The 14,415-nt window shown below is 35.7% G+C and overlaps 2 protein-coding genes across 2 annotated transcripts; one reads left to right on the top strand and one right to left on the bottom strand.

The window, feature by feature from the left end:
• Positions 1–4,697: 4,697 nt before the first annotated feature.
• On the top strand, positions 4,698–7,891 carry LOC114748294 (oligopeptide transporter 2-like). Its single transcript, XM_028936655.1, has 6 exons — positions 4,698–5,168; positions 5,308–5,405; positions 5,949–6,512; positions 6,594–6,846; positions 6,967–7,149; positions 7,277–7,891. The coding sequence occupies exons 1-6, from the start codon at positions 4,698–4,700 to the stop codon at positions 7,889–7,891; spliced, it is 2,184 nt and encodes a 727-aa protein (XP_028792488.1).
• A 5,510-nt stretch (positions 7,892–13,401) lies between these two features.
• On the bottom strand, positions 13,402–14,409 carry LOC114748298 (pentatricopeptide repeat-containing protein At1g09900-like). The gene has a single exon (XM_028936659.1). The coding sequence runs from the start codon at positions 14,381–14,383 to the stop codon at positions 13,694–13,696; it is 690 nt and encodes a 229-aa protein (XP_028792492.1). The 5' UTR covers positions 14,384–14,409; the 3' UTR covers positions 13,402–13,693.
• Positions 14,410–14,415: the final 6 nt, after the last annotated feature.

Below are 14,415 nucleotides of genomic sequence, written 5' to 3' on the forward strand. Positions count from 1 at the left end.
CTTCAATAGATATCATGACAAGCCAAAACAAGGAAAATTGTAATTACAAGTATGTGAGAGCATTTGTGTCCCAATTTATATAAAAAATACTTTATAAAAGTGTTTTCTGGACATTCTAAACACCTAATTAGTACTACTTTGTCTCTAATTATAAGAACCTTTTGGTCAAATTGCGCTTTTTAAGAAAACAGTTAAAATTAATTAAAAACAATTAATATGTAACAAATGTCATTTTTTTCCAAATATACCTCTAATAAATGTAAGAGAGTAATAATGAGATAAATAAAGAGAGAATGTTGCCTTCAATGCAATATATGAAATTTATTAGAAGTAAAATAGGTAACAATGCATTAAATGTTCAGACAAACTCAAAAGGGACCTTATAAAAAGGGACAAATCCATTCAAAAAAGTAAATATTATAATTAGGGATGGAGGGAGTACCTCTTTATCTCACCGGCGGAAGTTGAAATATGGGACTTGCAAAGTGCTTCTGTAAAATTTTAATTTGCTTAGAGGATGTTTGGATGAAACCAAACTATTACTTGGAGAATAACTTCTGGAGAATAGATTTTAAGAGAATATATATTATAAAGAATAAATTTTGTAAAAGTGATTTTGATAAAATGAGAGTGTTTATATAGTTATTATCAGAAACACTTTTTATATGTACAAATTACAAAAAAATGCATAAGTTAATATGATAATTATATAAAAGATATATTTTATAATATATTTTAATTTGAATAAATAAATTTGTTAATAATATATTTTTTTACCAACATAATAAATAAAATATAAGAAAAGATAATTAATAATTAATTAATATGTGTATATATATTTATAAAATATAAGATTAAATAAGTTTATAGAAAAATGATTTTTTTGGTCAACAGAAAAATATTATTTTGCTTTAAAGATTTTAAACATGAAATTCTATAACATTTTTTCACAACTTATAATTGAATAATTGAATTATGGGGTGTTTTTTGTCATGTATATTATCTGACAGCTTAAACATCACCAACGGTCCTTAATTTTTTTGGCCATAAGTGGTTTCATTTTGCTTCTTTGCAAACTATACTTTTGGGCTTTAAAACCATGGTTTTAGCCCAAAAACAAGGTTTGATCATTTTTTAGGCTGTTTGGCAAATTTTGGGTCCAAACTATGATTTGGGATCCAGAATCACTTTTTTGTAGATTGCCAAACAGGCCCTTAATTTCCATTAGAGGTAAAAGGAGCTGTTTTGGCCCAAAAAAAAGTAGGGAATAAATTTTCTATAATTGACGGTAGGCAAAAGAATTATTGAAGAAGGAACATTTTCTTTGCCTAATATTGAAGGAGGAACATATCTGCGATAAACTGAGACTGCTTCTATAGATATCATGGCTGACCAAAACAAAGGAAAATTGTAATTGCAAGTAAATGCACCTAAATGTGTATCCTCTGGAAGGAAAACCAGGATTGTAAAAATTACGAGGTATATTTGAAAGAGGAAGAAAATTTTATAATCAACCAAGCTCATTTTGTACAAGCATAATAACGAGCTATGTAAAGAAACGAGCATAAAGAGTATGAAGTGTCATTAATGATTAACAGGATACAATAACCCTCATAGGGCTAACCAACAATCCATAACTATTGGGATCAAGGAGGGAGACCCAAATTATCCTCCCTCTCATTGGTGAAGATAACATATCCTACACACTAAACTAACATCACATTAGACCCATTTATATAGAGTCCAACTCAATTAACTAATAACTCAAGAGGGAATGAGCCAGCACATGAGGAATCCCTTTATTTTAGAACAAGATATTACGCCACTATCCTTTCCAAATAGGGAGGAGCCACCTTTTTGTCAAAAATAATGACAGCAGCCATCACGTAGGCAGCAATAATGACCAATCTTTAATCCCTACTCAATCAAACATTAGATCCACTAGAATCAGGCGACTACCTGCTTTGGTTAATGATTATAAATGTGGGCAATTGCCTTTTCTTCATCATGATAATCAGATACGACAACACAGTGATTTGCATAATGATAATATTTTTCCTGATCCTATCAATTATGCTGATTTATCTTCATGTTATCAGTACTTTCTCTTTGCTATTGATAAAGAAATTGAAACAGATTCTTATGAGAAAGCTGTTAAGGATCCTAGATGGGTTAAAGTCTATCTGACTTCCTCCTCTCTTTCTTTGGTTCTCGAATTCTCAGATTACTTCTTTCTTCTGCTTGGGCTCTCCATGGCGGACAACCTACTAGCCTCGATTCCAGGAGCTCCTAACCAGTAAGCTGAGAGGCTCCACCAAGTGGAGCTTTCTTGATTTTTGAGGGACAACCCTGCTTATATTTCCAGTCAATTGGTGCAGGTTTTCATCGGCACTATTAAGAGCACAAAGTTTCATAAACATCCTGTATTTGTTTTAGATATTAAAAATTTTAGAGTTCCATTTCATAATGGTGACGATGTCACCCTCTTTTCTGCCAATGGTGATGAAATTTTTATGCTGTTTAATAGCCATAGAATGAGCTACTTGTTGGAACTGTGTTCCAAGGTCGCTGACAAATTCTGGGAGTCTCTAGTGCTCCCTGATGATTCAGATTTTACTGTTTGGCTTTTGCGGACTGGACCCCAAGTCTGATTCCTCGTTTCTTGAAGTTGGCTAGGTGCAGAAGAATCGGCTTTCTGGTTCAATAATATTCATGCATGTTATTCAGTTTATCTTTGAGGCCCACTCATTAACATGGTACCAGAGCCCACAGTATGAACTTGGATTTCAGAGTTCCCAACCTACTTGCCTTCTAATACCATGCAAAAAAATGAAGATAAAGAGTATAAAGTGTCATTAATGATGAACAAGATACAATAAACCTTTTAGGGTTGACCAAATCTCTCACTTGAGAGATTAACCAACAGCCCAAAACTATTGGGATCAAGGAGGGAGACCCAAGTTATCCTCCCTCTCATTGGTGAGGATAACACATTCTATACATTAAACCAACATCACATTAGACCCATTTATATAGAGTCCAAACTCAATTAACTAATGACACTATTACCCTTTCTAACAAGCTAAAACAGTAAAATTTGTAATTACAAGTAAGTGCACCTAAATGTATATTTTCTTAGAATAAAATAGAGATTGTTGACAAGTTAATACTTAATTGGACCGAACACAAGGTTGAAAAAAATAGAATGCTGGCTATTTGTATTTATTTGCTTCCATCCCAGTTTTCTTTCCTATACATACTATTATTCTTTTATTTATTTTCTTACTGTGGAGTGAAGGGTGGGAGAAGAATGAAAGTTGTCTCCAACTAGGCACCCTGGTCACGTCAAAAAGGTTTTTCAATTTCATCCATTGTTTTTTTTTTTTAAACTTATTGGCATCCTTTCAGCATTAAACTTATAAAAATCCCAAAATAAACACAAAACAATCCAATTCGAGATAAATTACATTAGTTATAAATCACGAATAGCATGTTCTCTCAAATTTAATGTATTATCTATTCTTTGATTATTTTCTACACATCTTATTGTATTTTGTGCAAAACTTTTTCTATTTTCTAATTTTAATTTTTATATATTTCAAAAGAATTAAAATGATAGGAAAAAGTTATGATCTTTTTTTTTAAAAAAAAGAAACCTATTGTCTGAGTCTAGTCACAAGTGATATCATTTTGCTTATTAGATAATTATAATAATCACAGAAATATTTTAGCCCTATCATACTCTTTTAAGCATAGACTAAATATGAATACACAGAGTACACACTAAAAAAATATGAGATCAAAGTACTGATAAATTATAAGTAGTACAACAGAATATTTTTTCTGGCTAACAACATGATACTCCTCTTGTTCAGAATCAAATTGGGGAGATAATATTGATCATATAAGAGTTATTTTGTATGTTTATCAATTTTTTTTCAAACTAATCTTATTGATATTTTCCTAATAATAATCAAGTAAAAGAATGAGGGATGAAATTAATAAAGATAATCAAGTAAAAAAAACACATCATATTAATAAATTTAACTAATATCATTAATATATTCAAATTAGTTAATTAAATATTATATTAATAACGAGTGGAGTAATATTTTTTATGATGCAGAGCTTTGTGTGTATCAATTTTTCGCTCTTTAATATCAAGTGTCAAACGTTTCCCCTTTCGTTTCTGTTTGTGAAACAGAAGCTATGCCATTCAGAGATAATTCATCTTTGCGCTGAAAATAGGTCGCGTTGTGAAAAAGTGTTATAATTTCTTAGCGACTAATATTATCTCTTATTTTTTTAAATTTATAAATAATTTTAATAATATTTCTTAATTAATTCATTATCCTATCATTAAAGTGTGATACATCTTTAAAAAACAGATCTTTTAAATCATTTTAAACAAACAATATGTAAATATAAGTTATTATTTAAGTTTTTATTAGCCGAAAAAATCTCTTCAGATTTCCATACTAATGAGATAACATCCGACGTAATGAGTAATTAGGATTATCTGTATAAATTTTTAAAAATTCATGATCAAATTAATTAAATTCAAGAATCAAAAGAATTATCTATGCATAACCTAACCACCGTGACTCACAGAGGTTATCCTATAAAATACGACTAACGTCGCTCCCCCATGTGCGGACGACAGAGTGATTTGCAGGGAGTGAAAACAGAGCAGCATCATGGCCTCCATCGAGGTAGAACTCACGGTTCTCAAAGAGGACAACGACGAATCACCGATCGAGGAGGTCCGTGTAACGGTGCCCAACGACGATGACCCGACCCTACCTGTGTGGACATTCCGGATGTGGTTTTTGGGTCTCATCTCAGTGGCGCTCCTCTCCTTCATCAACACGTTCTTCCAGTACAGGGCTGAGCCCATGGTCGTCACCATGATCTCTGTTCAGATTGCTACGCTTCCAATCGGCAAGTTCATGGCAAAGGCGCTGCCCACAACCAAGTTTCGGATCCTCGGGTGGGAGTTCTCACTCAACCCGGGTCCGTTTAACGTAAAGGAACACGTGCTCATCTCCATCTTCGCCAACGTTGCTGGTAATACCGCTTACGCCGTGAGCATTGTAAATATTATAAAGGCTTTTTACGGAAGAAATATCAGCTTCTTAGCTGGTTGGGTCCTCGTCATCACAACGCAGGTGAGTTCAAGTTTACACACCCAAATACCCAATAACCAGGGTTTGATCTTGACGCACGCGTGTAACTAGTGCATTTATTAGTGCACTTCAACGCAAACTGCAAACAGAGTGAATATAATTGACGTGAACATGCACGTAGGTTTTGGGCTATGGATGGGCTGGGATACTGAGGAAGTATGTCGTAGATCCAGCGCACATGTGGTGGCCTTCTACTCTTGTACAAGTCTCCTTGTTCAGGTCTTCTTTCTTTTCATTTTTTCGGCTTCATTTATTTGTTTGACCTACTAGTTATAACTATATTTAGTGTTTTTTATGAAGGCTTTCTGTAAGTATAGTAAAAGTTTTTTTTCCTCAATTTTGGGCAAGTAAATGTTGGAATCATTTACCAAGTTTTATTCGAGAACTTGCACCAGATGTTTCGGTCGACCTATAAATTGAGCAATTCGAACTGGACCAGGTTTAACAATCCTGTACCGACTAATCCAACCCGTAACAAAAAAGAACCGATTAGAAACCAAGCAACCCGATATAAACCTACTGATGATTCCTAGAACCACAGGTTTTTATAGAAATATCCTCATCATTGAGCTTTAGTGATGCTGCCAAGCCTTCAGGTCAATAGCGTGATCTTGCATTTCTAATCTGCCCCCTTTGTGACTAATTCATTTTACTATTTCGGTACTTTGATTCAGTTTTCATTTGCACCTTATAGCTTTCATGCATTGGTTTGATTTTATGTCTTTTTAATTTCTGATGAACCGTAAGCCATATGATTGACAGGGCTTTGCATGAAAAAGACCATAGGAGGATGTCGCGGGGGAAATTCTTTTTAATCGCATTTGTATGCAGCTTGGCATGGTACGTTGTGCCGGGCTATCTTTTTCCGACGCTATCAGCTATTTCATGGGTGTGTTGGGCATTTCCCAAATCAGTAACAGCCCAACAACTAGGATCAGGCATGCAAGGACTTGGTTTGGGTGCCTTTGCCCTTGATTGGACCGTTGTTTCTTCCTACCTCGAAAGCCCTCTCGTTTCTCCCTTTTTCGCAATCGCTAACGTCGCCGTCGGCTACATCTTAGTCATCTACGTCATGATGCCCTTAGTGTATTGGGTCTTCAATTTCTATAATGCCAACACCTTCCCTATCTTCTCCAACGAACTCTTCGATTCCAAAGGCCTGCAATATAACGTAACGGCCATTGTCAACGACAATTTCCAGATTGATTTGGACCAGTATGCTAAACAGGGTCGGGTGAATCTTAGTGCGTTCTTTGCTGTGACCTATGGCATTGGTTTTGCTGCTATTGTTTCTACTTTGTCTCACGTCGCCGTTTTTAATGGGAGGTAACAATGAATTTGACTTAATCATTTGGATTCCAATTTTTTCCCTTTTTTGGACCACCGTGCTAATAGAGTTCAAAGCAGGGAGATATATCGACGATTCAGAGCTTCACGTACAGAAAACGAGGACATTCACACAAGATTGATGAAGAAGTATGAGGACATACCCAACTGGTGGTTTTATGTGACTCTTGCAGTCTCGTTCGTTCTTTCACTTGTACTCTGTGTTTTCATGAAAGACGAGGTACAATTAGTTTGGTGGGGACTCATCTTTGCAGCTGGGCTTGCTTTTATTTTCACACTTCCCATTAGCATTATAAGGGCCACGACTAATCAGGTAGGAATAGGAACCAGTTTATTTAACCTAATGATGCAAATATAAAAGAGAAAATAAGCTGAGCGTACTTAATTTTGGCGGCTGTTTTCACTAATCGTGAATTTCCCCGCATCCGTTTAGTTTCCAGGATTGAATATCATCACAGAGTATATAATGGGTGTGATATCACCAGGCCAACCAATAGCCAACGTCTGCTTCAAGACCTACGGCTATATAAGCATGTACCAGGCCGTTTTCTTCCTAAGTGATTTCAAGCTAGGACATTACATGAAGATCCCCCCACGGTCCATGTTCATTGTTCAGGTATTTATATTATATGCAACGCATATTTAGCAATCACCACAGAATAAGAATTAATGATATCAGCAAATATATATATAGATGAATTTTGTCTATATTAAATGCGTTGCATTTATTGTATTATGCATAGATCATAGGGACTATAGTAGCTGGAACCATCAACATTGGGGTGGCATGGTGGCTTCTGACTTCAATAAACGACATATGTCATGCGAACGCACTGCCTCCGAACAGTCCATGGACCTGTCCGAGCGATAACGTCTTCTTTGATGCGTCGGTGATTTGGGGATTGGTTGGTCCCAAACGAATCTTCGGATCTCTTGGGAATTACGCAGCCCTCAACTGGTTCTTCCTTGTGGGTGCGTTGGGACCATTAATGGTGTGGCTTTTCCAGAGAGTCTTCCCTAAGCAGAAATGGATTTCCCACATTCACTTCCCTGTGCTTCTCGGTGCAACGGCCAACATGCCACCGGCTAGCGCCGTCAACTTCAATTGCTGGATCGTCGTTGGGACCGTCTTTAATTACTTCGTCTATAATTATCGTAAGAAGTGGTGGCAACGTTACAATTATGTTCTGTCAGCTGCCTTGGATGCTGGTACGGCCATCATGACGCTTCTTCTCTTCTTCACTCTCACCATGGAGAACAGGACCTTGAGCTGGTGGGGTTCGTCCGGCGAGCACTGTGATCTCGCCACGTGTCCTACGGCCAAGGGTGTAGTTGTTCCTGGTTGTCCTGTATATTAATTGATTTTGTTTTTTATCATGTTAGGTGACAAACTTGTGTGGGACATTGCTTCTGTAAATTTTAGTTGGATTTGCCGCGTGCTTAGTGTTAGGAGGATGATGTTACTGAAATTATAATTATGGTCTTTTTTTTAGTGCAGTATTTTTTAAAGGATGTTTTATTTATATTTTAATTAAAAAAAGTCATATCAAATCAAATGGACCAATAAATCTGGTTCATTAAAAATACATCAACTCTTCCGAAAAGCATAAATTCCTACCAAATAACTTCTGTATCAGCTGAAGCAAAAGTGGAGTGCAAGACTGGGGGTCAACTTGTTCTGTTTTTCCACCGGTTCTCTGTTTTGTTGGGTACGAAACAAACAAGAAGACAAGCCATGACGGACACTTGGATTATGAGACCTATGCTGTGCAAGAAAAATAATTAAGAAAAAAAGCAGTAACGAAAATGGAAACGCATAATAGTTTTCTGAGATCATATGACTTTTATATATCTCAATATCTTATTCCTCGCTGCAACGGCAAAATGAAAACAAACTCTCTCACCCTCTGTGAAAGGTTAGAGAGAGAGAGAGAGAGAGATAGCGAGAGAGAGATCTGGAGTAACCGTATGTATTCTGATAATGACCCGTGGTCCAGTATTTAGCCAAAGACGAGCGTACCCCTGATAATTATTAACTAACAGTACATCTTAATTAGCTACAAATATAATAGAATAGCTTAACCATCTAACTAACTACCGATCACCCTGAAGCAAAATAAGGAACTCAACATAATCAACCATCTTTATTGCTCTGGGTAGAGAAAGCCCCAACATATTTACCTTTGACCTCATTTAGTTGCAGGTCAGCAACCAAACCATCCGATTAATTCATTAATTTTGAGATTGTGTTTCCCTTTTGTAATTATCCTAACCGGACTTTAATCTTTGGACTTCACCCTTTTAGCTAATGTTTGAACTGCACTGAGCTTCTTATTCAAGTATTTCCGTATGACAGTTGAGTTAATAGACAGACGATGAGAGAGAGAGAGAGAGAGAGAGAGAGAGCTGGTACTAATTAAATGAAAATCATATAATTTGAAAAAAAAACAGCTGAAGCTCAGTGCTCATTTTCGTTGCATATACCATAACAGATTATCGATGAATCCCAATTAATGTTCTGTATTCTTCCCATTAACTACAGATATTTCTAGTCTTCTGTGCAGGTGATTTTTAAGCTTCGAAACCGAACAATTGTATCGATAATCAGCAACAATAACAAAGACTACTCAAAACAGTTCTTAAACAAAATCCTCTAGAAACATAAGTGTATATAAATATATAACTTGAGCCTCAAGTTGAAAGGCTATAACCTTATTTGTACACAGTCGGCGGCGATTTATTGTGAGTTGAAGGGGCTGCGTATCGAGCAGAGAAGCCACGACGTGTATGAGCTTCATCGTCATCGACCCAACCTTCATCGAAGTTCTGGGCATAGCTTAGAGGGTCATATTTAAAGCCACCAATAGGTCTGTAAGTGCTTGCTCGCTTTCCCCATGGAAGCTTCAATTTCAGACTTCGCCAGCATGAAAGGCACCCGCCACCATCTTCTGTGCCTCCTGGAGATGAAGATGCGCTCTTCTCCATTGGCTTTGGGATTACTTCATTGAACCACACAGAGCCTTCGTGGGGTCTTCTTGCTCACTGCTTTCTTGTGTTTTGGGATTTTGAGCGTGTGGTAGAGAATAATATATAACACATGATCTTCTAAAATATGAATATATAATGGGATGGACTATATATAACCAGTCAACTCTTGAGATTCGTATTTCCAAACTATAATAAAAAAATAAGAACTAGAATCAGAAATGAATGTAAAAAGGAGGTAAAGTTAAGAAGAGAATTATGCCGTGTCAAAGGAATCTGACATACAAGCGAGTTTGTATAAAATAAGAATAAGAAATAGGAAATTTTGGTTAAAACAAAATAGGAAAGCACAGGTTATAATTAGTGACAATAATCACAATGATAGATTAAATTTAAACAGAATAGGAAGTAATTACCCTTAATTAGAAACTACAAATCAATCGCAATCAAATTATATTTAATTAGTTATGTAGAGAGAGAGAGAGGGAGAGAGAATATAAATTTTGTCATCTTCGGCTGATTTTGTACGGCAAATAAATCTTAAGAGTGCATTGGTATAGTAAATTATTCATTTAAAAGTAGTAAAACCGGTTCTCAGAAGATAGAAGGAAAATGTCCATTAGAATGATTCTTGATAAATCTTTTTGAACGTAGTTATATTTGAATTTGTAAACAATATACCTAGTTACCCCCTTTTCAAGACATTACGAGTATAATTAATATCAACTATCAAACCTACACTATTTATTGATAATTAATTTTGTACATCTTATTTCTAAAATTTTAGATTTCGTGCCATATTACATACCGCCCAATATTTTATTTCTAAAATATTACACACAGAGGTAATCCGGTGTGCGATCACTGCTAGAATTATAACTCCAGAAGTGAGTCACGAAAAGTTTTATTAACATGTCATATTTACCACGATAAGTCTTCCGTTATTCCATGAACATCTTTACACTTTTTTTTTACGTTTTACTTTCCATCTGTTTGATTGTCATTAAAATTCCCCCCAAAAAAATTTGGCTTTCTTCAATGCTAAAAGATTGTAAATTCAAACTGTATCAGTTCCATCAAAGCTTTCTAACACTTTTTCTTCCCCAAAAAAGAAAAGAGAAGCTAGGAAATACCCGTATGATTTAAGTAGAAGCCATGGGTTTTTGGAATCTGGATGAAAGTTTTTAAGCATAAGCAAGAGGACCAATCGCCATAAATAAAGTTGTACAGGAATGAGACGCATCTTGTCCGGATCATATTGAAAGTGTGGGGCCAAGTTTTTTGGAGGCATTGAAGGAGAATATTCGCAGGAGACAACTTGTACATCTAATCTTAGTGAGCTTTCAGCACTCTGTTCTTTTTGCTTTTTTTTCTTTGCTTTTTTCTGGTCAGCATTTATGCCATGGTCTTCCTTCCGCATAAACTCGGTGATAGCATGGAATTAGAATCCTCAATAAAGGCCCACCGCTTCTCGTTCACTCACATTCACTTTTGGGCACCACTTTTTTCTCCCTATTGTTTCGAAAGTTCTCTCCATACACAACCTGAATCGATCATCCATATTAGTGGAACCAATAGGTAGAGCTAGTTGTACTTATTTTCACTTTTCTCTTTCAGAACGTGTGCTCCATCTGGAAGAGAGCGTTGTGTCCGTCCGTTCGCAAAAAGAATCCAGAACCGCCCTCTGTTCATGCCATAGGCTGACTCGACTTCCTAGTTGAATCAAAGAGGTAATAGTGTAATACTACACCGGTCTTACTCATAAAATTTTATTTGTAGATTGTAAATGAGATCTTATAATTAAGATCGGATGTAGTATTTGATAATATTTGGAAAACTTTAAATTCCAATTCTGTATTTGAAAAGTGGAGTGAATCAGGAGCCCAGATTTCCTCTCCCGAGGAAAAATATTATTTAGGGTAAAATTTCAGGGCTTAATCAATCGAAACATTGAAATGGGAGTACAAAGAACAATAATTCCAGGGAGACAAACTTCCCACCGAGCATCCATAATTGGCGAACCATTTGGTCCGATGAGTCCAAGCGGGTCGGTTTTTAATCTGGCCATAATTCATATCCTTCGGTTTCTAACCGGATGGATCAACGTCACTGTCGTGTAAGTTAGCCAAACAGGAGAAGTTGGACAAAATGTAGCAGCATAGATTCGCCACAAATTGCATTATAGATGATATAAATGGCTGCCTTGCTCATCCTCTGTTCAACCGTATTAGTCAACAGAAATTTGTGCACGGGATTTGGACAGAAGACAGATGAAAGACGCCCAAAAATACTGAAAAGCTGCTCAAGTATTAGACCGTAGATAGAGAAACCGCAAGAAACAAACTGGGCGGGCCATTACGCATGATCCATTCACGTGATTCTGCGAATCTCATGTTGAGTCTTGAGGATACATTGAAAAAACCCCTGCTTCAATGTTACAAAGTAGTTCTCTCAGGCACAGCTCCCCTGATATTTAATGACTCAGGCTGCTAATGTAAATATAGACTTTTTTTTTTTACTTTTATTTTGATCCTAAATATAAAACCCCAATCCACTTTATTTCTCACATTTATACATTTTTTGCCAAAGTAACCCTTCTAATAATAAGAGTTCTAGTCAATATACTTGATTAGTAAGGATATTTTAGAGAAAAACCACCTATTTAGGACAAATAACTAACTCAACTTACTTCTTTAATTTCCTCAAATTAGTCAACTAACTCTTATAATTAGGACCGGAGGTAGTATATGATTTATAGCACAATCAAGTTGAATTGAGCCTTGCCTTAAGCATGGGTATTTATTACTACATCCGATCCTTAATATGAAAGCTAGTTAATTAATTTGAGTAGATAAGAAAATTAATTTAGTTATTTGTAATAAATAATTATTGATTTTTCTAAAATATTTTTACTAGTCAAGTGTATTGGCTAGAACTACTATTATTATAAAGACTATTTTGAAAAAAAAAAAATAAACATGAGGAATAGAATGAATTAGAATCTTATATTTAGAACAAAATAAATATCAAATAAGTAGAATGAATTACAATCTTATATTTAGAACCAAAATAAATATCAAATATATTTGAGGAGTGAGGCAGTACTCTATTTGTTTATTCAAAGAATCCTCTCAAGCTAAAAAGATCTTGTAGTGTTTTGCAACTTCAGAAGATCTCCCTGCATCTGTGCTTGCTTGCACAGAACTTTGCATCTCAGTCCATTCCACGTTTCCTGATTCTTTTGCGAAATTGAAACCCATATACATGTTATTTTTTCTCTAGCTAAAAGGATTTTGGATTGACGATATTTTGTTTAAAAAACACTTAAAATTGAACTAAAGTACGAAATGACTTTTTTGGTTTACCCATAATTTATAAATATAGAGAAGCATTTATATTTTTTTTTATGCAAAAATGAATGGAAGTCTATATAATTTACTCAAAAATAGGAGGTACTTCTCTCCTAGTTAAACATTGACAGGAAGGTTTCCTCACTAGACTTTATGTCATGCTTGAACTCTGAACATGAATGCATTAAGGATATTTGTATTTGTCCATTTGACGTCACAAAATATCTAAGCATCCAGCTATACTGTCTAAAAATCTGGCACCAATATGAGGAAAAACCATGGCCACCAATTTATCAGATTAAGTCGTTTTACAACTGCAGGCGTGACAATTTGTTGCAAACTATTGCTCTGTTCAGCGTATAGACAAGAAGTGGGTCCCTGCAATAAGTACTAAGCAAATTCAAAACTAACATGGCATGAAGCCCAAGAAGAGAGCCATGCTTCGGAGGTCTTGCGAACAACACGGCTTGCCATACCTTTCATAGATGTATCGGTAGGATATGAAATCGTGACTTGCAGCAAGAGACTCATAATTGGAGATAAAAACTATGTTTAATGGATATCAAGAAAGTTTCAGACATATGGATGGTACATATTGAAGTCGGGGCAGTATATGGTACAATTCAAGAGTCAAAACTAAAATATGTCTAGATCAGTTACAAGACATCTTGACAAAATTGAATTTCGTACTTTGCATTGCTTCTCCTTCCTCATAATGAAAATCTAAAATTCTAGATCATCAAATCACTGACACAAGGGGGCTTACAAAATCCAAGTGCATAATATGATACAGCCGCCAGTGAGTTAAGAATAAATATGCATATCCTACATTTTGACTGCTACCTGCTCAGCTGAACTTTTCTTCACAACCCCTCTGGAGCATAACTCATTCAATAACGCCAAAGCCTCTTCAGCTAATCCTTCATATGCAATGCCTTCTATAAGAATAGTGTATGTAGCTTCAGTGGGTTTACATCCTCTTGAGATCATACGAGCCAGAAAATCAATAGCACGACTGGTTTGTCGAGCCTTGCAAAGTCCCAACATGATTGAGTTGTACGTTATAGCATTTGGCTTAATACCTAATCCTTCTAAATCATAGAAAAACTTGATTGCTTCATCTACCTTTCCTTCACGACTCAGCCCTCCAACTAGAGATGAGTACGTAATTATATCAGGTTTAAGACCCTTTCCACACATCTCTTCCAACAGTTTCACAGCAAAATCGGTCTTTCCCACCTTAGAAAGTCCATCAATAACTGTGTTGTAAGTAATTAAAACAGGAGAGCACCCCTTGCCACCTAGTTGATTCAATATCTCAACTGCAACATCCACCTTCCCATCTTTGCATAATGCAGTTAGTAAAGTATTATAGGTGACTATATCGGGGTAACAACCTCTACTTACCATTATTTCCAAATACTCAATTGCTCTGTCCATCTTTTTCTCTTTGCAAAAGCCATGAAGCAACGGATTGTAACTCAGGGAATTAGGAGTGCAACCATGCTTTGGCATCTTCTCCAAGACATCAATGGCTCTACCCAGTA

The sequence above is a fragment of the Neltuma alba genome, unplaced genomic scaffold, assembly GCF_004799145.2.
Source record: "Neltuma alba isolate B1F8T4 unplaced genomic scaffold, ASM479914v2 tig00005675_pilon, whole genome shotgun sequence".
In the NCBI taxonomy this organism is placed as follows: Eukaryota; Viridiplantae; Streptophyta; class Magnoliopsida; order Fabales; family Fabaceae; genus Neltuma; species Neltuma alba.

What these genes read in the sequence shown, in the direction of transcription:
- LOC114748298 (XM_028936659.1), bottom strand. Translation starts at nt 14,383, where the DNA reads ATGCCAAAGCATGGTTGCACTCCTAATTCCCTGAGTTACAATCCGTTG.
- LOC114748294 (XM_028936655.1), top strand. Translation starts at nt 4,698, where the DNA reads ATGGCCTCCATCGAGGTAGAACTCACGGTTCTCAAAGAGGACAACGAC. An exon ending in TCCTCGTCATCACAACGCAG is followed by an intron (nt 5,169 to 5,307) that starts GTGAGTTCAAGT and finishes ACATGCACGTAG; the next exon opens with GTTTTGGGCTATGGATGGGC. An exon ending in GGTCCATGTTCATTGTTCAG is followed by an intron (nt 7,150 to 7,276) that starts GTATTTATATTA and finishes TATTATGCATAG; the next exon opens with ATCATAGGGACTATAGTAGC.